The sequence below is a fragment of the Mobula birostris genome, chromosome 10, assembly GCF_030028105.1.
Source record: "Mobula birostris isolate sMobBir1 chromosome 10, sMobBir1.hap1, whole genome shotgun sequence".
NCBI lineage: Eukaryota > Metazoa > Chordata > Chondrichthyes > Myliobatiformes > Myliobatidae > Mobula > Mobula birostris.
In genome coordinates, this window is record NC_092379.1 from 31,244,257 (window position 1) to 31,267,735 (window position 23,479).

The window sequence follows — 23,479 nt, forward strand, 5'->3', positions numbered from 1 at the left end:
CCACTAGGAATAGGGTTCCCCTGGTCCTCACCTACCACCCCACCAGCCTCCGGGTCCAACATATTATTCTCCGTAACTTTCGCCACCTCCAACGGGATCCAACCACTAAGCACATCTCCCCCCGGCCCCCGCCCCACCGCTTTCCGCAGGGATCGCTCCCTACGCGACTCCCTTGTCCATTCGTCCTCCCCACTGATCTCCCTCCTGGCACATATCCTTGTAAGCAGAACAAGTGCTACACATGCCCTTACACTTCCTCCCTTACCACCATTTCAGGGCCCCAGACAGTCCTTCCAGGTGAGGCGACACTTCACCTGTGAGTAGGCTGGGGTGATATACTGCGTCCGGTGCTCCCGATGTGGCCTTTTATATATTGGCGAGACCCGACGCAGACTGGGAGCCCGCTTTGCTGAACACCTACGCTCTGTCCGCCAGAGAAAGCAGAATCTCCCAGTGGCCACACATTTTAATTCCACATCCCATTCCCATTATGACATGTCTATCCACGGCCTCCTCTTCTGTAAAGATGAAGCCACACTCCGGTTGGAGGAGCAACACCTTATGTTCCGCCTGGGTAGCCTCCAACCTGATGACATGAACATTGACTTCTCTAACTTCCGCTAATGCCCCACCTCCCCCTCGTACCCCATCCGTTATTTATTTTTATACACACATTCTTTCTCTCACTCTCCTTTTTCTCCCTCTGACTATACCCCTTGCCCATCCTCTGGGTCCCCCCCCCCCTTGTCTTTCTCCCCGGGCCTCCATATCCTCTTTGCCAATCACCTGTCCAGCTCTTGGCTCCATCCCTCCCCCTCCTGTCTTCTCCTATCATTTTGGATCTCCCCTCCCCCTTCCACTTTCAAATCTCTTACTAACTCTTCCTTCAGTTAGTCCTGACAAAGGGTCTTGGCCCGAAACGTCGACTGTACCTCTTCCTAGAGATGCTGCCTGGCCTGCTGCGTTCAACAGCAACTTTGATGTGTGTTGCTTGAATTTCCAGCATCTGCAGAGTTCCTGTTGTTTGCGTGTGAATTTTCTTCTTTGCCTCCCAAACCTTTTGCAGTTTAGCGTGCTCATGTTAAGGCTAAGCTTTACGGTATGAAGTCCACACCAATGTGTAATATAACAAAAATATTTCCAGCAGCTAAACTTTCAAGTCTTGCACATTTCAATTCAAATTTTAGTTTAATTTATTTTGCCTGGTTGTCTTAACTTTTCTAGACCCATGTTCCTCCTAACTAATCCATTTTCACTTCACCCTACCAGACCCATATTATTCTCAAGGAAAGCTCAGATGCTGAAGCCAGCCACTCCCTCCCTATCCATCCAGTCCACTCTGCCACTACGTCTATTCCCCGAAAACCTTTGATACCCCTATTTTCTATGGACTCACTCATCTCTCCTGTCCATATCCCCTTTTCAAGTCTACTCTCTCTCTGAACAGCTTATTCTTCCACTTTTTCTACCCTGATTCCTTCCCCAACAGCATCCAAGAATGGTTCTATTATGTTACCAATCACTTTTTTTCCCCTCATTGTTGCTAGGCTTAACTTTTCCACCAGTAACAGCATGGAAGTTGCTTCACTGCTCAGGATGCGTGACCAGGAAAGCAGTCACTACTTTCAATTACAGTTGCACAAATATTGCTGCTCTCCAGTAGTGCACAATTTATCAGAAAACCAATAATCTAAATGCTGAAAACCTGAAATCAAATCAGAAAATGTCTGGACATATGCAAATCAAGCATCATCTGCAGAAAGAGAAACAGTATACTTCAGACTCTTCCTTAGAATTGGGATGAGATAGTTGATTTTAATTTTGCAAATAGATGGAAGGGATGGCAAGGACAATGGGAATCTTGGGTACGGTGAAGCTACAGTTGCCATGGTATGTGTAAATTAGATCTGAATTAACAATGCAAACTGATTGTATCTGAAAGAGGAAGAAGTTTTCTTTCCATATTAAAGCAAGCCTAACAAACAGATGATCTTTAAATACGGTATGCACATGGATCTTCAAAGCTGGGGCTGGCTCTGTTACTTTCAAGTCTCCAGCATTTGTTGTTATGAGATATTGATTGCTTCTAGGTTGGAAATAAATTTGTTACATGCGTGAATTTATATAACATATCTGATCAATTATCAATGTCAATTCCCTTCAGATAGCCACAGCAGTGAAGTGTTGAGAATACTCATATGCCTCAAATGGGATTGTTAGAAACTTAAAGTGATAAAACAAATACAGAAGCTATATCCCTAACAAAATGAATGATCAGACAACTGGTGTAAACAAGTGAATGGTGAGTATCAACAGGTAGGTAGAGTTTGCGTCATCACAAAGACGACAGCACCTCTACTTTCTTAGAACTTTGCACAGATTCAGCATGTCACCAAGAACTATTCTAACTGGCTGCATCAAGGCATGCCGTGGAAACACCAATGCCCAGGAATGAAAAATGCTTCAAAATGTGATGGATGCAGCTCAGTCCATCACAGGCAAAGCCCTCCCCACCACTGAGTATGCTTACATGGAGTGCTTCTACTTGAAAGCAGCATTATCAAAGACCCCTGCCAAACACCATGCCCCTATTTTTGCCACTACCATTGGGCAGGAGGTACAGAAGCCTTAGGTCCCACACCACCAAGTTCAGGAATAGTTATTGCCCTACAATTATCAGGCTTCTGCACTGGCATGGATAACTTGAATTACCACTATTCTGAAAACTGATTTTATGTCCTACAGATTCACTTTCAAGGACTCTTTACAACTCATGTTCTCAGTATCTTTTTTATTTGCAGTTTGCCTTCTTTTGCACATTGGTTGTTATCAATCTATGTATAGGTTTTCTTAAATTCAATCGCTTTTTTCCTATACGCCATATTGTAACTTACTTTGAACTTGGAGCTTTCCGAAATCCGAATATCCTTGGGAGGTTTAAAGTAAAAATTCTGATTTATAAAGAAAACAAATGAGATTAATGTATGCGATGAGATTAATTCAGTGACAGTGATCACTCTTTAATTCAAGAATCAGGAACCCATAGCAGTAAATGGACACATCCTGTGATCAGAGTGTATGGCTGAATCGTAAAATAAGCCCTGATGTGTGGCGGTGAGGAATATTAGTAATGTGGGGAGTTATGAAGGGTATTTTAACACAAACCATTTGTCAGAAATTGGTACTTCATGTGAAATATTTATAGAAACAACACAGGTCCAACATACATGACTTTTAAATTTAAATAAAACATTCTATACTTGAGCCATCCAACTAAATAAGTGAATAATAATAATATTAATCAAATTTCTGTTTGAGATCTTTATTTTCTAATGGATACTTCAATTTTGAAACCAATTTTCTTTATAATGTTCCCTCTTGTTTAGCAGTGTGCTTGTAGCATTGGGACTTAAAATTTGGGAACACTTACCTTCACCCCACTTTCTTGTACTAATTCTTGCTAATCTTCATTTATGTTTTGAATATACTCAGCAATTAAGCATGGGGCTAGAATTTCATTATTTTTGTACCAGCACACCAGCCTTCTGAACACCAACATCTTTCATCCTCTCAACACTTAAAACCTACTTTGTGCTTCACACAGAATGCTGGAGGAATACAGTAGGTCAGGCAGCATCTATGAATGGGAATAAATAGTCACGTTTCAGGCCAAGACCCTTCCTCAGGACTCTGCTCAAAATGTCGACTTTTATTCCCTTCCATAGATGCTGCCTAACCTGCTGAATTCCTGCAGAATTTTGTGTGTTGCTCAAGATTTCCAGAATCTGCAGAATATTTTGTATTTATACTTAGTTTCTACCTTTCTGTGCTGTACTCCTGCACATATTTCCACATTCCAAGTAGCATGGAAGCAAATCGACCTTGACCCTGAGAGACTGAAGGGCATTTAAAATGAAACTAAGTAAACATGAGAAGGGTGAGATGAAGGGTGATGGGATGAACCTTGGGTGCACTGTACATAATAATAGAATAATTTATTGTCTGTTGACTATATAAAAATAGTTGGAAAATTGCAAATGTAGAGAATGGTAGCAAAATAACAATTTGTTAAGATGTGTTTATGTAACAAAAGTTGGTAATTGCTGTTACAGTTTTATGAAGTAGGTCCTTAATGGCTTTGGAGAACTTAAAATCTAATTAAATCTTCAGTCTGTGTTGCATGACCGATATGGCCAAAATAGGACTTACAGATTCTGCCATTAGTGGGGTAGAAAGTGGCCTTTTCCCCTGAGCTTCCATTTCCCAGTGAGCAGACTCAAAAGTTCTCAATACTGGGATTTCCATAAGTTCAAGAGGAAGTTACATTTGGTGGTTGTACACACAATGTGATGGAGGAGCTCAGCAGGCCAGGCAGTTTGTTCACATCTATAGATGCTACCACGGCTGCTGAGCTCCTCCAGCACATTGTGTGTATTGCCCTAGACTTACAGCATCTGCTATACTTCTTATGTCTACATTTAGTGGTTTCCTTAACCTCTCATAGTCCATTTTTTCTAGGAACTTGTTAAAGGAGCATTATTGTAAAGCAAGGACAGGTTAATAAATGTTTATTCCAGTGTAAACCTATTTTTCTTCAATGTTTCAACAATGGCTTCAAGCTCTGCCTCTGAATATTGACACACAAAAGCTTCATCTGTTTATCATTACTGTTTATTGGGCACCCTACAGATTAGCTTTACTTCATAAAGAAGCATGAAATTAAGTAAAAACAGACTGCAAATGTTTACTAATCACAAGCTGCTAAGAAGTAGGACTGAACAAAAAGGTACTTCACAGAAGTGGGGTTTAAAATTTCCTAACAACTTCAGTTATTTAATTGGCCAACACCTACCTTACATGTTAAGGACATGTATACAGAAAGCTGCCGGAAAAGAGCCAGTAACATCATGAAGGATCCCACCCACCTTGCTCATGGACTGTTCTTTCACTCCCTTGACCAGGCTACATAGCATCCATGTTAGGACCATCAGACTCAAAAACAGTTACTTTCCCCAAAAGCAGGAAGGGTGATCAACATCTCCACCCTCTAACTTCACCACAACTTTATTATTTCCCCATCAGTCACCTTATGCACAGCTAGTATCACTTTATGGACATACAATCAATGTATATAAGCTATCTTATGGATTTATATTTATTGTGTGTTTTTATTATTATTGTGTTCTTTACTTTTGTGTTTTTTTTCCTGCTGCGTCAGATCCGGAGGAATGATTATTTCATTCTCCTTACACTTGTGTACAGGAAATGGCATTGAACAATCTTGAATCTTTGTTCCACACTTTGCTGCTTTCAACATTCAAAGTTATCAAATGTAAATTTCTCAACATGGTAACCAAACTTCCTTCCTCAGTTTTCAGTACAAATTGTTCACAGGAATTGGTTACAGTAAAAGAGACTTCCTCACAACAATCGATTGCAAAGGTTACAGTGACCATTCCAATCAACCCAGAGATAAGCATTATTATATATTTTACAGGAATGTAATGATAACAATATGACCTGGAAACTGAGAAAGCAGGAACTGACCAAGCCAGAATTAAGGATTCAAAAGTTAGAGTACACCCACAAGTAATAATTCAACATGACATAGTGAGGTAAGGGAAACAACTTCAATGTTTAAGGACAAGCAAGCACAGCTAAAAATAGTTAACTGGTCAGTTTCTAGGGATAGCTGTGTTCAGGGCCATATAAAACAATTTACTGTCATCTGATACATGGACATGAGGGGGGTGGGGGTGAATAAGCAAGGCCCCCCTCCAAACAACATCCAATCTTTTGACAAGATAACTTGAAAGCATCTGATGCCATACCAAAGCATATAAAAAAGCAACCACTAAGCAGAATACATGACAAAGACAGATTGAGGCAATATCAAAAAGGAACCAAATTCTTGCATGCAAGAAGCAGATAGGTAACTTTTGTAGGAATTGAGATTAAAAGGCATTTCTGAAATTCTAAATTGGTTTTGGACTTCCCCAAATTATGTCAGGACATGTAAACAGCTGATTGCAGGGGTAAAAGCTCAAATCAGAACTATCCACAAAATGGACATGTAAAGAGAACTAGCAGACCTTTTAAGTCCTCTGATTTCTATTGGGTAAGGGGATTAGAGTGGCTTCGTCTCTGATTTTAAAACAGTGCAATATGATTATTTTAGGCATCTATGGCAACTTTTAGAGATGCAATTAATAGCTAGCTTTTATATTAGCTCTGCTAATAAACTCTTCTATTTAAAGCAGCATCTACTTTCCTGCCTTGGCGACATACATTTTACATTCAGCAATCACGATTTTTTTTTGAAAGTGACCAATTCGTTTTATGCCTCACTAATCTTAAACACCAGCCTCTGTGTCCTGGAAGCACAGGTATAAAAAGACTAAGATATTTAGATAGGTTATTACATCCTGAGGATTTGTCAGACACTAGCATCACATGGTGTCTGAAGAGCTATAGATTGCAGGCACCACTGGATTAGCACAGCTGGAAGCAATCAAAAATGGAGTGAGTTACACCCAAACTGAGAAGTCTGAAGATGAGCACGAGTAAAAGTTCTCTATTGGCTCTTCCTCTGTCATTTAAACTGAAATAAACTTCTGAATGTTTGTGACAATTGTCTCAAGCTCACATTTGCCAGATACATACCAAAAAAAACAATTATCAACTTCACCATCAGCTCCTGCAATTCAAGAGTTGGTACTTTTAGGAATGTCAGCAACTGCAGAAGACGTACTTAGCAAGGGTCAACCTGTACAGCGCTATTCCCCAGCTACTCAGCATCATCACAGCACCAATGTGAAGTAGTGGAAGAATATGCAGCTCTTAGCAAGTTGCAAATCATGCTTGGATCAAAGTGAAAATTAATGCTACAGTTGCTTCCCAACTAGGTGAGAATATGGTTTTTTCACTGACTGTGTCAGAATGTACAACCTCTGCACAATGGTGCAAGAGCTCACAGAGATACTGAAAAGGCACAGTACTACACTTGTCAAATCAAAACAATAGAACAACAGTTAAACAAATAAGAGGTTGGAGTAAAAGAAAGTAACTTGTAGTATTTCATTTGATGCTTTATTTGTGAATGGCTAAGGATGACCTTCATTTGAATGTTCTGCGATGGGCACTGTCCCAAGTTGCCTCCAGCAGGCGCTGTACTACCTTATGCTGTAACAAAGAGAGAATCAGTAAAACTTTACACCCCTGCCCCTCCCCTGAATCCTATGGAATGACTGAATAACAACTAACTTACCAACTACAATTGCAGTGTATGTACATATCAGCACACTAAACTATTGAACCTTGTAGTAGTAATATATCTCACTGTGAAAATCAGGGTGCTTCAAACACAACCCAAGTCAGAAACATGGAAAAATATTTTGTACATAATTATTCACTGTGAAACTTGCAATAACGAATCTCAAGTGATGAAAAGATTCAAGGTCATACATGAAAAAAAGTCTTTAAGAAAGTTTTTTCCTCTTCTGCTCCATTGGAAAACGGCACCATTTTAAATGGGATCAAGGATACAATATACAGTGTAACATGCAAAAACAATGCACTGCATTAACTGCACGCCAACCCGTCCATAAAAACAAAACTTGCTTCTTAAACTGAGGATAAACGGCACCTCCTTAAACTATTACAGACAATTCTCAAAATAAAAGGAATTCTTAAGTTTTTTTTTCTTTCCTTTTCTTTTTCTTAAAAAACCTTTTGCCAAACCAAAGACAACCACACTGTTCTGGCCCCACAGCAGCACAAACTGGAGCAGAGGCTAGTTCGAAGAACAAGGAGAACCACAGGCCATTCAGGTTCGCAAATAACATCACCTGGCAGCTCCATTTCTTGAGGACAATGGTGAATGCAGAGGAGCTGTCGGAGCTGCCTGTAACTGTAGCCACCAGTCAATGTTCATCCGCTGCCATCATCCACTCCGCAGGGATACTGGAAATCTAACTCAAATAATAATCCTTCAATTTGATCTTAAACGCGAGGCTGACAAGCACTTGATTCGGAGTCTAGTTCAGGAGCTCTACTTCATGCGTACTGAAGGTTCAAGTATAACAGGGACTACAGTCTCTTGCTTTATTTAAAACTGTGCTTGGCATTAATCCTCAATGATGATTGGCTCTTCATTCATGGGCTGCCTGGGCTGCTGTGACGCAGAAGATGCACGTCCTTGTTGGATGAGAATCTGCCTGTAGGGCTGGCGCGCTGCTCTCTTCATATCAACTGGGCCCAACAACTTGCGTACTTTCCTAGTTTTGAGAGAAAAAACATTAAGTAAGATTCCACAATACCTTGCATAAAATTGCTAGTGCACAAAATTGTACATTGTCAGACATTAACTATAAAGCTGCAAATGCAGAGATTTTGTCTCATTTCAAATACCTTAAGACTACTTTTTGTTTTCTCATACGGAAAGAAAGGTAGTTTCTTTGCTAATTTTTTTTATTTTGTTTTGAGATAAAACATTGAATAGGCCCCTCCAGCCCTTTGAGCTATGCCACCCAGATTTAACCCTATTCTAGGGGGGAACGTCTAATTACAAGACAATTTACAATGACCAACTCACCTATTAACCAGTATGTGTTCGCTCTGTAGGAAGAAACCGGAGCACCAGGCAAAAACCCATGCACTCAACAGGGAGGACATGCAGACTCCTTACAGATGATGCTAGGATTAAACTGACTCCGCTGGCTCTAGTAGGTTTGCATTAATCCCTATCCCACTCTCCTTAAGCGTTCTTTTCATAACACTATGATTAACACTGGTCTGTTATCCGAGGCACGTTCTATATTGACAAGGTGTTCAGGAAACAATGTGGGCAAGAATTCTGTATTTATACTTACACTGTACTGGTAAGACCACTTGTACTCGTGCAGATTTTGTCAATCTTTTCACATCCACTAACTCCTACAACTACCTTGACTACACTTTAAAGTTCAAAGTAAATTTATTATCAAGTATATATACCTCACCACACACAACCCTGAAATTTATTTTCCTGCAGGCATTCACAATAAATCCAAGAATCACAATAGAATGAAAGAAAGACTAAATTCAACAGGATGGACAAACAACAGTGTGTAAATAATGACAATCTGTGCAATTACAAAGAAATAATAATATTAATAATAAAAAATAAATAACCAATAAATATTGAGTGAATGAGATGAAGAGTCCTTGAAAGTGAGACCATTTGTGGGAACAATTCAGTGACAAGTTGAGTGAAGGTATCCCCTCTGGTTCAAGAGCCTGATAGCTGAAGGGTAATAACTGTTCGTGAACCTGGTGGTGTGGGTCCTGAGGCTCCTGTACTTTCTTCCTGATGGCAGCAACGAGAAGACAGCACGACTTAGATGGTGGGGGTCTTTGATGACGGATGCTGCTTTCCTGCGACAGCACTCCATGTAGATGTACTCAGTGGTGGGGAGGGCTTTACCCATGATGGATTGGGCCATATCTACTACTTTTAGTAAGATTTTCCATTTAAGGGCATTGTTGTTTTCATAGCAGGTTGTGATGCAACCAATACTCTCCACCACACACCTATAGAGTTTGTCAACGTTTAGATGTTATGCTAAATCTTTGCAAATTGAATTGAATTGATTTTATTACTTACATCCTTCAAATACATGAGTAAAAATCTTTACATCTCCATTCAAATGTGCAATTATAGTAACTTATAATAAATATGATGTACAACAGGTGTGATGCCAACCAAGTTATCGGGCGATTGATGCTAATGGGAGAGATAAGAGAGACAATGCTAATGAGAGGGGAGAGAGAGATTAACGGAAAAGAAACAATTCAGAATATTGACAGACCGGTTGCTTTGAACCTGAACTATTTGAAGTTTGATGGACAGGCGATACCCCAGCAGGGGGATAAAAACAGCAGGTTCACTAGGCAGGCCACACACACCACGAGATAACGAGACCCTGGAAAGAGCGGTGTGCCCCCACAAGTTGGTGGAAGTTTGGAGGTCCGGTTCGCGGGAACCGACCACAGACTCACAGGGTGTAAAGGTACGATCGGTGGGAACCTGGTGTGTGTGTCCGCCCTTGCCTGGGTGCCGGGTTCACCGCGGAAGAACGGTTGTATCCGGAACGGAGAGGTCACAGGCGGTGACCACAGCGGGATAGAAGACATCAAAGGTCTGCCTGAAACAAACTGCATCCCGCACCCACCCCACCCCCAACGGCACAACAGCGATTACTGCGAACTGTACTAAGCTGAACTGAACTCTGCGTCACTTAAGACTGATCATTTTACCCCTACACCACGGTAGAGCTCGGTTTGATTCCTGTTACCCTAGTTCTGTGTACATGTGTGTATTATCATTGCTAACCTGTTGCATTTATATCCTTACGATTAAAGTACTGTGTTACTTATTTCTTTAATAAAACTTTATTAGTTCCTAGTAATCCAGACTCCAACGAGTGGTCCATTTCTGCTGGTTTGGCAACCCAGTTACAGGGTACGTAACATAGGTGGGGATCTCATCCGGGATTTTGAACGCCAAATTTGGGACTGGGTAAATTGATTGGGTTAAAATTCCCGAAAGAAAGAAAGGGCAAACAGCAGAAATGGAGGTTGAGGAATTTCTAAAGGCGCCAATCTTGGAGGCATTAGAGGATGCCTGGAAATCAGAATTGGCGACTGTTGCCAAACGGTTGAATCTTTTTAAGGGGAAATTGACAATGAGGAGAGCAGAGATGCACAGAGCTATCATTGAGCATTATGTATCTAAAGGTGTGTTTCCCCAAGGGGAGCTGGAGGTGGTATCTATGGGCAAACCTGGTGGAGAGGCAGTGCAGCTGCAGATGGAAAAATTGAGACTCAAGCACGAGTTCCGGGTAAGGCAGCTAGAACAAGAAGAGAAGCAGTTAGAACAACGAGAGAGAGAGAAGCAGAAGGAAAGGGAATTTGAGCTGGAGAAGTTAAGGATGACGCTAGCGCAGGGGCCCATGCCGAACCAAGGTGGAGGGTTCAGGGAGACCCAGGAGGTTAGGCTGGTTCCCCCATTTGAGGAGGCCGATGTTGATCGGTACTTTCTACATTTTGAAAAAGTCACTGCAAATCAGGACTGGCCGAGGGATAAGTGGGCTGTTTTGCTTCAGAACGTACTTAAAGAGAAGGCTCAGCGAGCTTAATCGGCATTGTCCGCAGAAGATGCCCAGGGGTATGATGTGGTGAAAGAGGCGATACTCAGGATTTATGAGTTGGTCCCAAAGGCATACCGGCAGAGGTTCTGGAATGTGAGAAAGCACATATTTAGAGTTTGCCCGGGAGATGCAGATGTATTGTGAGCGTTGGTGCGCCTCGAAAGGGGTCAATGGGGATTATGACAGACTGCTACAGCTAATACTGATTGAGCAATTGAAAGGTTGTGTCCCTGAAGGTATCAGGCCCTATCTAGATAAGAAAGAGGCAGAAACCTTAGCCGCAACTGCTAAGTTAGCAGATGAGTACGCGTTAACACACAAAGCGGAAGTTTACCCCGAGTAAAAGCTACCAGAAGGGTAGTCAAGAGGGCTGAGAGAGTCCGCCAGAAAAGCCAGAAAGTAAACCGTGGACTAGTGAGAAAGATACGGAAGACCAAGAGCAGTTTGGTAGGAAGTCTCCTGGGGTCGTATGCTATAATTGTGGGAAAGCCGGTCACTTTGAGTCCAGGTGCTTTGCCCCAAAGAAGGAGACGGGGAAAGGAAAAACGGCGACTCCCGACTGGCTGTATTGAGCTGGCACACAAACCGCTAGGGGAGAAGAGGTCTGATAAGAGTTCAGGAAGGGCGCGAGAAGTTTACTTCGGCCGGATTGGTGTCGGTGAAGGAGGGATCAAACCCAGTTCCAGTACGGATCTGGAGAGACACTGGAGCTTGTCAGTCATTGATCTTAAGGAGTGTGTTAGACTTTAGTTTAGAGACCCAGACTGGAGAGGTCAGTGTGATAAAAGGCATTGGGAAAGGAAGTGAAGCAGTACCTTTGCACCAGATACACCTAAAAAGCGACTTGGTCTCCGGACCGATCACGATAGGGGTGAGGCCCGAATTACCGATGGAAGACATGGAGGTCTTACTCAGTAATGACCTCGCCGGCGGAGATGTGTACTCAGCAATAAAGCTGACAAGCCAGCCTGCCAGGATTGCCCCGCCCATGGACTCACAGGTTTACTCCGTTTGCGCAGTGACTCGGCACATGTGCAGAAAGGTTGCCGAAGCGAATGTAGATTTAGCTGAGACGTTTTTACCAGCCTTGTACCAGGAGGGGTTAGAAAGTGAGAAGAAGGAGCATAGTAAAGCGGAAGGAAGTGAGGGAGTTGAAGTAGACTTATCATTAGCAAGGAAGGAATCTATACAAGCACAGGAACCAGACGAGGAGCTGATGGTTTTGACGGAGACAGCTCTCTCCGAAGCAGAATTAAAAAGGGAGCCAGTGGGCTATTATGAGAAGGAGGGAGTACTAATGAGGAAATGGAGACCAAGTACCGTGCCCGCAGATGAGGAATGGGGGGTGGTGCACCAGGTGGTAGTGCTGACAATTTCTAGGGACGAGATTTTTAACCTGACCCACAAGATACCCCTCGGTGGACATTTTGGGGTAAGGAAAACAGTCGATAGGATCATGAAAGAGTTTTACTGGCCGCACATGAAGAAGGATGCTATTCAGTATTGTAGACGTGAGCTGACACAGTTAGAGTCTATTGATATGTTAACAGCTTGCCACAATAAGCGAGTAGACCTAGTCGGTGTTATCACGAAAATTAATGAGGCTAGGGTGCCACCTGATAAGGGGAAAACCCATTTTGAAAAGATAAGTATGGTGCCAACCAGATGGGAGAACTCTATTGTTTTGGCCAACTTTGCTGATAAGGTCTCTCACTTAACCCCCGAACAGAGCGAACCGCTGATAAAGCTAATTAACCAGCAAGCCAACGTATGTCCGGATGTCCTGAGGCGATGCAAAGGAACAGTACATGGTGTTGTTGTCACATCAGGTCAGCCTAGTAAGCAACACCCCTATAGGATAATTAATTCAGTGAGAAAAGGGCTAAAGAACACAGAAGCGTATATTGACGATTTAGTGGTGTGGAGTGACACATGGGAGGAGTACATTGTGGCAGTAGAGGAACTGTTCAGTAGAGGAACCTCGCAAAAAGTGAATTCGGCCATGCGAAGGTCACTTATCTGGGATTTGTGGTAGGACAGGGGCAGCTGGCACCAATGCAGGCTAAGGTGCCGGCTATCTCTGAAGTCCCCACCCCAACAGACAAGAGAGGTCGGAGAAGGTTCTTGGGGATGGTGGGGTACTTTCGGAAGTTTTGCAAAAACTTTGCAGATATTACCCTCCCTCCTACTAAGCTCTTGCCAAAGAATGCGAAGTTTGTGTGGGACGACCTTTGTTATATTTGTCCGGCACAGAAACCACTGATAATTTACACTGATCACAACCCATTAGTGTTTTTGGCCACTATGAAGGATAAAAACAAAAGGTTACTAAGTTGGAGCCTGGTCTTACAGGAATTTGATATTAAAGTAAAACATATAAAAGGAACGGACAATGTGATTACTGACTGTCTGTCAAGGTGTTGAAACTTAAAGTTCTCTATATTAGCCAAGTAGCTGATGACCCTGTATATTAGTGTGTATCTAATAATGTGCATTCAAGCCCATGATTTTTACCCCGGTAAAAATCCTTTGAAGGGTAGAGGTGTGATGCCAAACCAAGTTATCGGGCAATTGATGCTAATGAGAGAGATAAGAGAGACAATGGAGAAACGTTCAAAATGCTAAAGAGAGAGGAGAGAGAGATTAACAGAAAAGAAACACAATTCAGAATATTGACAGACCAGTTGCTTTGACCCTGAACTGTTTGAAGTTTGATGGACAGGCGATACCCCAGCAGGGGGATAAAAAGAGCAGGTTCGCTAGGCACGTGACACACACGAGATCACGAGATAACGAGACCCTGGAAAGAGCGGTGTGCCCCCACAAGTTGGTGGAGTTTGGAGGTCTGGTTCGCGGGAACCGACCATAGACTCACAGGGTGTAAAGGTACGATCGGTGGGAACCTGGTGTGTGTGTCCGCCCTTGCCTGGGTGCCGGGTTCACCGCGGAAGAACGGTCGTATCCGGAACGGAGGGGTCACAGTCGGTGACCACAGCGGGATAGAAGACATCAAAGGTCTGCCTGAAACAAACTGCATCCCCCTCCCCCCCCAAACAGCACAACAGTGATTACTGCCAACTGTCCTAAACTGAACTGAACTCTGAGTCACTTAAGACTGATCATTTTACCCCTAGACCGCGATAGAGCTTGGTTTGATTCCTATTACCCTAGTTCTGTGTACATGTGTGTATTATCATTGCTAACCTGTTGCATTTATATCCTTACGATTAGAGTACTGTGTTACTTATTTCTTTTTTTTTTAAATTTTATTTTTATTTGGATAAGGAATTCACAAATATCATGTACTTTTTTCACACATATAACCTTTTCCATTTTTTTACATGTATAAAACTACAATTATTTATACATTCTTAAGTACACATTGAGATGATATAAAAGGAAAATAAACATTTAAATAGATAATTATGTACCGTGGTAAATCTAACCTATTAGGCTAAGTAATGGAATTAGTTGTTAAGAAAAATGGTAATAATAGTTTCCATATAACCCTTCTGGACCATTTCCACTGGTCCAAAATGTTGTATATAAGCCTATGTATCAACCATTGTAGGTGTTTATATCCTAATTTGTTCATGCTTGCTCCTGCCCGCAGACATAATTATCCAATCCCTATGTACTTATTTACTTAATTTTTTCATTTTTTTTATCCCTTTCCCAAATCTTTCCCTTTACTTGTGTTAATTCTCTATTTTCCAAAAGAAAACAAAAAAAACAAACATTTAGACTAGGGGTGCTTACGTTAGCAATATTACTGTGTTGATGAGAAGAGCAGTATAAATCATTAGGAGAGTCATCTAAAGTCTGCTCGCATTGGGGTTATATATTCAATCCATTTATTCCAGATTTGATAAAATTTTTCTTTTTGAGTTCTCAGGGAGTAAGTCAACTTTTCCATTTTAAATATTTCCAAGATAATTTCGTACCAATCTTCTAATGTAGGTGGTATTGGATTTAGCCATTTTCTAGTGATTGATTTCTTACTTGCCACTAAGAGGGCCTGCAGCAACTTTATATCTTCCTTCTGTTCAAGAAACAATACATGCCCCAAATAGAGCGTCTCAAAGTTCAGAGGTATCTGGGACCTAAGTACCTTAACTAATGTTCTATGAATACCTTCCCAAAATAGACTTAATTTAGGGCAATCCCAAAAAATATGAAAATGATTTGCCTCCTTGGAGCCGCACCTTCTCCAACACATCACATTTGTATCTTTATATTTTTCCTGATACGGGGTCTTGAAGTATCTTATAATGTTTTTCCAACAATGTTCTCTCCAAGTCAAAGAATTAGTCGAGGACCATTGAAAGCTGCAGATTTTCTCCCAACCCTCCTCTGAAAGTACCAACCCCGCTTCTTTCTCCCACTTCTCTTTAATATACAGTGTATTTACATTTTTAGCATGGGAGAGTGCATTATATAATCGAGAAACTGATTTACCAGGTATTGAACTGCAAGCCGAATTCAGAATCTTGAAAAATTCTAATTCTACTGTTGATAGGTCTGTATATCTACAACTCTGGTTAACATAGTTTCGTACTTGAAGGTACTTAAAAAAGTCATTATGTTCTAGGCCATGTTTGTCCTGCAGGATTTGGAAACTTCGTAATACTCTTTTATCTATAAATGAGAGGTAGGTTGTGAGACCTTTCTTTATCCATAGCTCAAATCTTTTATCTCCTCTGTTGGGAAGGAATTCGGTATCATATGCACACCATCTAAAGAGTTTTAACATGTTATTAATTCCACGTGAATTAACCACCTTCTGCCATACTTTTAATGTAAGATTTATCCAAGCGTTTTTAAATTTTTCCAACTGGGCCATCAATCCTTTGTCAGCTATTGAGGCCTGAAGAGGAAAACTGTCAACTAATCCAAATTCTATTTCCTTCCATCTAGCCTTATATTCCCTATTACACCAATATAACAGAGGGGTTATCTGTGAGGCATAAAAATAATTTCTCAGGCAAGGAAGAACCATACCTCCTCCTTCCTTCCCTAACTGTAAGGTGTTATATCGAATTCTAGGTTTCTTTCCTTGCCAAATGAAGCGGGAAATCCATTTGTCCCATTCCCTGAATTGATTATCACCCACCTCCACCGGTAAAGTACGGAAAAGATACAATAACCGAGGAAGAATATTCATTTTTATAGTATTTATCCTTGAATTTAAACTTAAAAAGGGGATAAGATTCCATCTATGCATATCTGCTTTTACCTCTGAGATTAATGGCCCATAATTTACCTGTGACAGTGTTGAAAGATCCTTCGGCAGGGTTATTCCTAAATATTTTAATGATTTAGCTTCCCACTTAAGATCATATGTATCCTGCAATTTTTTGGATGGTGTATAATTTAGGGACATTATCTGCGTTTTCTTTACATTTATTTTATAACCTGATATTTTCCCAAAGTCATCCTACAGTGTAAACAATCCTATAAATGATTTTTCTGGTTCACTCAGATAGACCAAAACATCATCTGCGAATAACGCCACTTTCTGTTCAATCCCTGCCACCTTGATACCTTTTACGATTTTGCTCTGTCTTATTAGTCGGGCAAGCGGTTCAATATATAGCGCAAAAAGGAGAGGAGAAATTGGGCATCCCTGTCTAGTGCCTCTCTCTAAGATGAAGGAGTCAGAGAGGTCCCCATTTATCTTAATTCGGGCTGTAGGGCTGTCATATAGAGTCTGAATTACTTTAATAAACTTTTCTTGAAAGCCGAATCTTCCTAACACCCGGGGTTGGGAGTACAGCTCTCGATAATATGTTTCAAAACTCTCTTGAATTTTCCCTATTGTACTCTCCACAAGCTTTGTCTTTGGATTCTTTATTTTATGAATTGTATTGTCTGCTTGTTGTTTTCGTAATTTATATGCTAATAATCTAGCTGATTTACCTCCTACTTCATAATTCTTTTGTCTCAGGTAAAGAAAATTTCTTTGAGTTTCCAACGTATAAATATCGTCAATTTCACTTTGCAATTTCCTAATTTCCTGTTTTCGATTTGAATTACTTTTGTTGCTATCTACAACTTGAAGTTGTTTTAATTTTCCTTGAAGGTCTGCTAATTTTTGTGCATTGATTTTTTTCATGTGAGTGGTAATGGAAATAATTTTCCCTCTCAGTACAGCTTTCAATGTATCCCATAAGATCACTGGTGATGTTTCTCCCGTGTCATTAAGGTCCAGATATTCTTTGATTTCTCCCCTTAATCTCTCCATTACTTTCGGGTTATTGAGTATATGTGAGTTTAGCCTCCATAGTGTTTTCCTCATTTTCCTTTCCAGGATTAGAGACACAGAGACTGGGCTATGATCCGACAGATCAATTGTTGCAATATTACAGTTTTTTATCCTGAGTCTATCTGTATTAAAGATAAAGAAATAGTCTATCCTTGAATAGGCTGAATGAGGGAAAGAGTAATATGTATAATCTTTACTAGTAGGGTGTAATTCCCTCCAGACATCTATAATTCCCAACTCCTCCATCAATGAATTCACTTTCCGAGTCAGAGGTTTATTCTGAGTAACTATTCTTGAAGAATCTAATATAGGATTTAATCTAATATTAAAATCCCCTCCACAAATTACTACCCCCTGAGAACTGACCATTAGGTCAAAAATGTGTCTATAAAATGACCATTCACAACCTGGAAGAGCATAAACATTCAGCAATGTTATTTCTGTACCTTCTATTCTTCCTGTGATTTTTACGAACCGTCCTTCTTTGTCTCTAGTCTCTGAAATATGTTCATAATTAAGAGTACTTGATATTAAAGTAGCTACCCCTCTTTTGTGACTCAATTATATGATGAATAAAATACATGCTTAAAGCCCATTCTTTTTAATTTTCCATGTTCAGATTGGCTCATATGTGTTTCCTGGAGGAAAGCTATTTGTGCCCTCTCTTTTTTCAATTTAGACATAATCTTATTTCTTTTAATTGGATTCAAAACCCCATTACCATTATAGGAAATTATTTTTACCAATTCAGTTTGCATTTTTCTCTAGTAGGAAAAAAAACTCTCCTTTTCTAACCAAACAGTAAGCAATCCCTTCTCAACAGTAAACCAAGACATATAACCACACCCTACACATTTTTGAACGTGCAACATTTGAAAATTTTTCCCGACTTCCCACAGTGAGGCCTGAGCACCGACCCGCCTCAGTTCAGAGGGATAACCTCTATCTTCACCCTGTGTTAGAGGGCCCTCAGCAGTTTGAATAATCATAGAGAATTTTCTCCTATTTATGTCTCGACCATATTGCTATCATTCAAGTTATTCCGTCTAGTTTATTTTCAGTTACCAGTTTTCATTTTACCTTTAAGTCCGATTTACTCTTTTCAGTCATTTCTCTTAATTAATCTGTGTTCTCTGTACATTTGCGTCTGAATACTTGCAGCTTTTCCTTGTAGTTTGACACTCTGGTTCGTGTGGAGCGTCCTCGCCGCACTAACTGCCACGACTTCTGCCGAATCCTCTCCAGTAGCGACTCCGGTTGGGTGATAACTTTAATCGTAGTCCCCGGTCCGCCAGGTCCAATGTTGCCTCCTCCACCGTAGCGTAAGTTTTTGTCCCTTCGTCGTAAAAGACTCTCAGCTGAGCTGGATACAGGGTCTGGAATCTGATGTTGTTTTCCTTCAGGACTCTCCGTGTTTCCGTATATTCCTTCCGTCTGGCAAGAATCCCCGGTGCGTAGTCATGGTCTAAACTGATTTTACTCTTTTGCCATGCCCTTTTAAGCATCTCTTCCTTCGTTCTGTAACTGAGAAATCTGACCAGAATCGATCTGGGCTGGGCGCCTGCTGGAGGCTGTGGTGCCAACGCGCGGTGAGCCCTTTCTATCTGTAGGTCTTTTGCGGCCGGTATATCAAGGTTCTCTCTAAGTAGCTTCTCCACGAAGGGAATCATCAACCCGGGTTTACCTCCAGTTCCTTCGGGAACTCCGTAAATCCTCACATTTTCCCTTCTCGAGCGGCCTTCTTGATCTATTAGTTTCCACTGGAGCTGGTCTTGCAGCTTCAGCATTTCTGCTATCACCTCCTCTGCGTTTTGTAGCTTCTCTTCAATTCTAACAATCCTCGCTTCGGCTTCATCTATCCGCGAGTTAGTTTTTACTATTTCTCCTTTAATATCTTCCAGCTGTTTGCTATTATCTTGTCGGAACTCGCGAATCTCTCCGAGAATCAAGGACAGGGTCACCGATTCCCCCTCATTATCTCCGTCCTGGCTTGCCGTGGGGGAGCTAGGCCCGTCGCCTTGCTGCGTCTCTTTATGTTTATCAGCCTTCGGAGCGGACTTTTTAATCTTGTTCTTAGACATCATCCTTGCCCCTTTTATTAATATAGTTATGCAATATTAAGTATTTGTCTAAATTCGATTATGGGACAGTTTACCTTCTTTTTTGTCAAGAGACCTTTTCCTTACGCCGCCATTCCCTTGATGACCCGGAAGTCCCCCCCGTTACTTATTTCTTTAATAAAATTTTATTAGTTCCTAGTAATCCAGACTCTAATGAGTGGTCCATTTCTGCTGGTTTGGCAACCCAGTTATGGGGCACGTAACACAGGATAGTCAATACAATATTGAAATACAATTGTATCAGCATGAATTAAGCAATCTGATGGCCTGGTGGAAGAAGCTGTCCCGGAGCCTGTTGGTCCTGGCTTTAATGTTGCGGTACCGTTTCCTGGATGGTAGCAGCTGGAACAGTTGTGGTTGGGGTGACTCGGGTCCCCAATGATTGGGCCCTTTTTACACAGCTGTCTTTGTAAATGTCCAGAATAGCAGAAAGTTCACAACTACAGATATGCTGGGCTGTCCGCACAATTCTCTGCAGAATCCTGCGATTAAGGGAAGTACATTTCCCATACTAGGCAGTGATGCAGCCAGTCAGGATGCTCTCAATCATGCCCCTATTCTTAGAATTTAGGGGGGGCCATACCAAACTTCTTCAACCGTCTGAGGTGAAAGAAGTGCTGTTGTGTCTTTTTCACCACACTAAGGGAGTGGAGGTGCTGCCTTGCTTTCTTACATGTTGGGCCCAAAATAGATCCTCTGAAATGAATACATCAAGGAATTTAAAGTTGATGACTTTCTCCATCTCTGATCACTTGATGAGAACTGGCTCATGGACCCCTGGTTTGCTCCTCCTTAAGTTAATAATCATCTCCTTGGCCTTGTTAACATTGAGTGACAGGTTGTTATGGCACCACTCAGCCAGATTTACCAATCACTCTCATAGTGTAACCACCTTTGATTGGGTGAACAACAGAGGTGTCGTCAGTAAACTTAAATATGACATTGGAGTTGTACTCACAGTCACAAGTATAAAGTGAATACAGCAGGGGGCTAGCATTAAATCTTGTGGTGCATCTGTGCTGATGGAGATTGTGGAGGAGTTGCCTTTGCCAATCAAAACTGACTGAAGTCTGCAAGTGAATAAATCGAGGATCCAGTTGCACAAGGAGGTATTGAGGCCAAGAGCTTTAAGCTTCTTTCAAATCTGTCTCTTGAAAGGATATTATCACTTTCTTAGTTTCTCCAGCTCATCAGCTCTCAAGATGAAGACTTCCATTCCAAGCAATCTGAAATATCCTTCTTTGTCAGGAAACACAGCTTCGCCTCTGCTGTGGTTTACAAGACTAAAAGGCAGAGCAGCAGAATTAGGCCATTTGGCCCATCGAGTCAGCTCTGCCACTTGATCACGGCTGATCCATTTCCCTCTCAAACCCACTCTCCTGCATTCCTTTCACGCCCTCACTTATCAAGAATCTATCAACCTCTGCTTTAAATATACCCAATGACCTGGCCGCCACAGCCACCTGCGGTTATCAATTCCACAGTTTCACCACCCTCTGGCTCCTCATCTCCATTCTAAATGGACTTCCCTCTAATGTCGGGCTGTGCCCTCTGGTCCTAGACTCCACCATTACAGGAAACATTCTCTCCATATCCACTCCATCTAGGCCTTTCAACATTGAATAGGTTTCAATGAGATCCCTCCTCATCCTTCTAAATTCCAGCGAGTACAGGCCCAGATCCATCAAAAGCTCCTCATTCCTGAGATCATTTTCATCAACCTCCTTTGAACTCTCTCTTCAATGTCAGCACACGCTTTCTTAGATAAGGGGCCCAAATCTGTGCCAACTGACCGGAGGGATTTTCGATCCATCCGATGGACTGCACAGCGTCTTCAGGCAAGACGAGGAGAGGTGGTGTCTGCCGACTGATCAACACTGCGTGGTGCTCGGACACAGTGGCACTGACAAGCTCTGCAACCCAGACTTGGAACACCTGTCAGTGAAGTGTCGTCCCTACTATCTGCCACTGGAATTCACCTTGGTCATATTGACAGCAGTCTACATTCCCCCCAAGGTGGACGTGGAGTGTGCTCTGAACATACTGTATGCCAACATCAGTGAACTTGAGACCAGGTATCCAGAGGCTTTGCTCATTACAGCCGGGGACTTTAACCAGTTCAACCTCAGAAAGGCGCAGCAGTTACACCAACATGTCTCCTGCCCCACTAAAGGCCCGAATATACTTGACCACTGCTACACAGCAGTCAAGGATGCCTACCGTTCCGTCCCACGACCTCACATCGGAAAATCGGACCATCAGACCGTACTCCTCCTCCCAGCTTACAAACAGAAACTGAAGCGGGAGGTCACGGTGTCAAAAGTGGTGTGACGTTGGATGGAGGAAATGGATGAGGTCCTCTGTGACTTTGACTGGTTAGTATTCAAGGACTCGGCAGCTAACCTCGATTCTTGATAAGTGGGGGCGATAACCTCAAGCTGTCACGGACTTTATCTGGAAATGCACAAAGGACTGTGTGTCTTGCAAGACGATCCGGGTACCTTGGATGAATTATGAGGTCAAGTCCCTTTTGAAGGCTATAGCTGCAGCTTTTAGGTCCGGGGATACCAGTTGCTACACGGAATCCAGGCGTGAACTCCGGAAAGCCATTAAGGGCACCAAGAGGCAATATTGAGCCAAGTTGGAAGCCCAGGCTAACCAGAGGGATGCCAGTAGACTATGGCAGGGTCTAAATGAGATCACTGGGTGCAAAGAAAAGGCTGGGAATATCAATAACTGTGGCGTTTCTCTTCCTGACAAACTTAACGTATTCTACGCAAGATTCCAACAGAAGAGGAGCGTCCTGCTCCCCCCGGATGAACCGGACCTGGTGGCATCGAGATTCATTGTCACCGAGGAGGACGTTAGAAGGGCCTTCCTGAAGATAAATCCAAGGAAGGCAACGGGTCCATATGGCATTCCGGAATGGGCTCTCCAGGCCTGTGCAAGAGAGCTAGCTGGAATGTTTGCTGACATCTTCAACTGCTCCTTGCTTCAGTACAAGATCCCGTCGTGTTTTAAGAAGGCAATGATAATCCCGGTGCCGAAGAAGAGCAAGGTGGCATGCCTGAATGACTATTGACCTGTGGCTCTGACATCAATTGCTATGAAGTGCTTCGAAAGGTTGGTTATGGCACACATCAACCACAGCCTACCAGTCAACCTCGACGCTTTGCAATTTGCCTACCGGAGCAACAGATCAACGGCAGATGCCATCTCTCTGGCCCTACATTCCTCCTTAGAACACCTGGAGAATAAAGAGGCACATGTAAGGCTCCTTTTCATTGACTACAGCTCTGCCTTTAATAACATCATTCCAAATAAACTGATTCCTAAGCTCTGGAACCTGGGCCTTAGCACTCAGATCTGCAGCTGGATGTTCAACTTCCAGACAGGACCCAGGCTGTAAAAATAGGGAACAAGTTCTCCTCTACAATCACTCTGGGCACTGATGCTCCACAAGGTAGTGTACTCAGCCCCCTGCTGTACTCACTGTACACCCATGATTGTGTAGCCAAGTTTCTATTGAACTCAATATATAAGTTTGCTGATGACACCACAATTAGGTGATCATGACAGCTAAGTGCATGACCATACACTGCTCGACACTGTACTGCTTTTGCCACTTCTTTACCCATTCTCCAAATCTGTCTAAATCCTTCTACAGCCTCCCTGCAGCTACCTGCCCCTCCACCTATCAAAACCATGAATTCTGTCATCCAAATCACTGACAATCAATGTAAAAAGAAGCGGTCCCAACACAGACCCCTGTGGGACACTAGTCACTGGTAGAAAAGGCTCCCTTTATTCCCACTCTTTGCCTCCCGGCAATCAGCCAACTCTCTATCCATGCTAGTATCTTTCCCGTAATACCATGGGCTCTTATCTTATGAAGCAGCCTCATG

At 42.2% G+C, this 23,479-nt stretch overlaps 1 protein-coding gene and 1 long non-coding RNA gene across 5 annotated transcripts in view; one reads left to right on the top strand and one right to left on the bottom strand.

Annotated features, from left to right (window-relative positions):
- Positions 1-1,029: 1,029 nt before the first annotated feature.
- LOC140203939 (uncharacterized) lies at positions 1,030-11,066 on the top strand. Of its 2 annotated transcripts, XR_011887458.1 has the most exons (5): positions 1,030-1,099; positions 1,548-1,890; positions 2,165-2,302; positions 8,623-8,723; positions 9,730-11,066. It is a non-coding gene; the product is annotated as an uncharacterized lncRNA (long non-coding RNA). The 2 variants fall into 2 exon arrangements; XR_011887457.1 differs by lacking the exon at positions 1,030-1,099 and having other exon boundaries at positions 1,193-1,890.
- The window catches only part of LOC140203938 (metastasis-associated protein MTA1-like), a 183,926-nt gene continuing 167,520 nt past the window's right edge, over positions 7,074-23,479 (bottom strand). For all 3 annotated transcript variants that reach the window (XM_072270113.1, XM_072270112.1, XM_072270111.1), the window contains one exon: positions 7,074-8,276. In XM_072270113.1, coding sequence (XP_072126214.1) covers positions 8,126-8,276 — 151 coding nt within the window. In that variant the 3' untranslated portion in view covers positions 7,074-8,125. The remainder of the gene's footprint in view (positions 8,277-23,479) is intronic.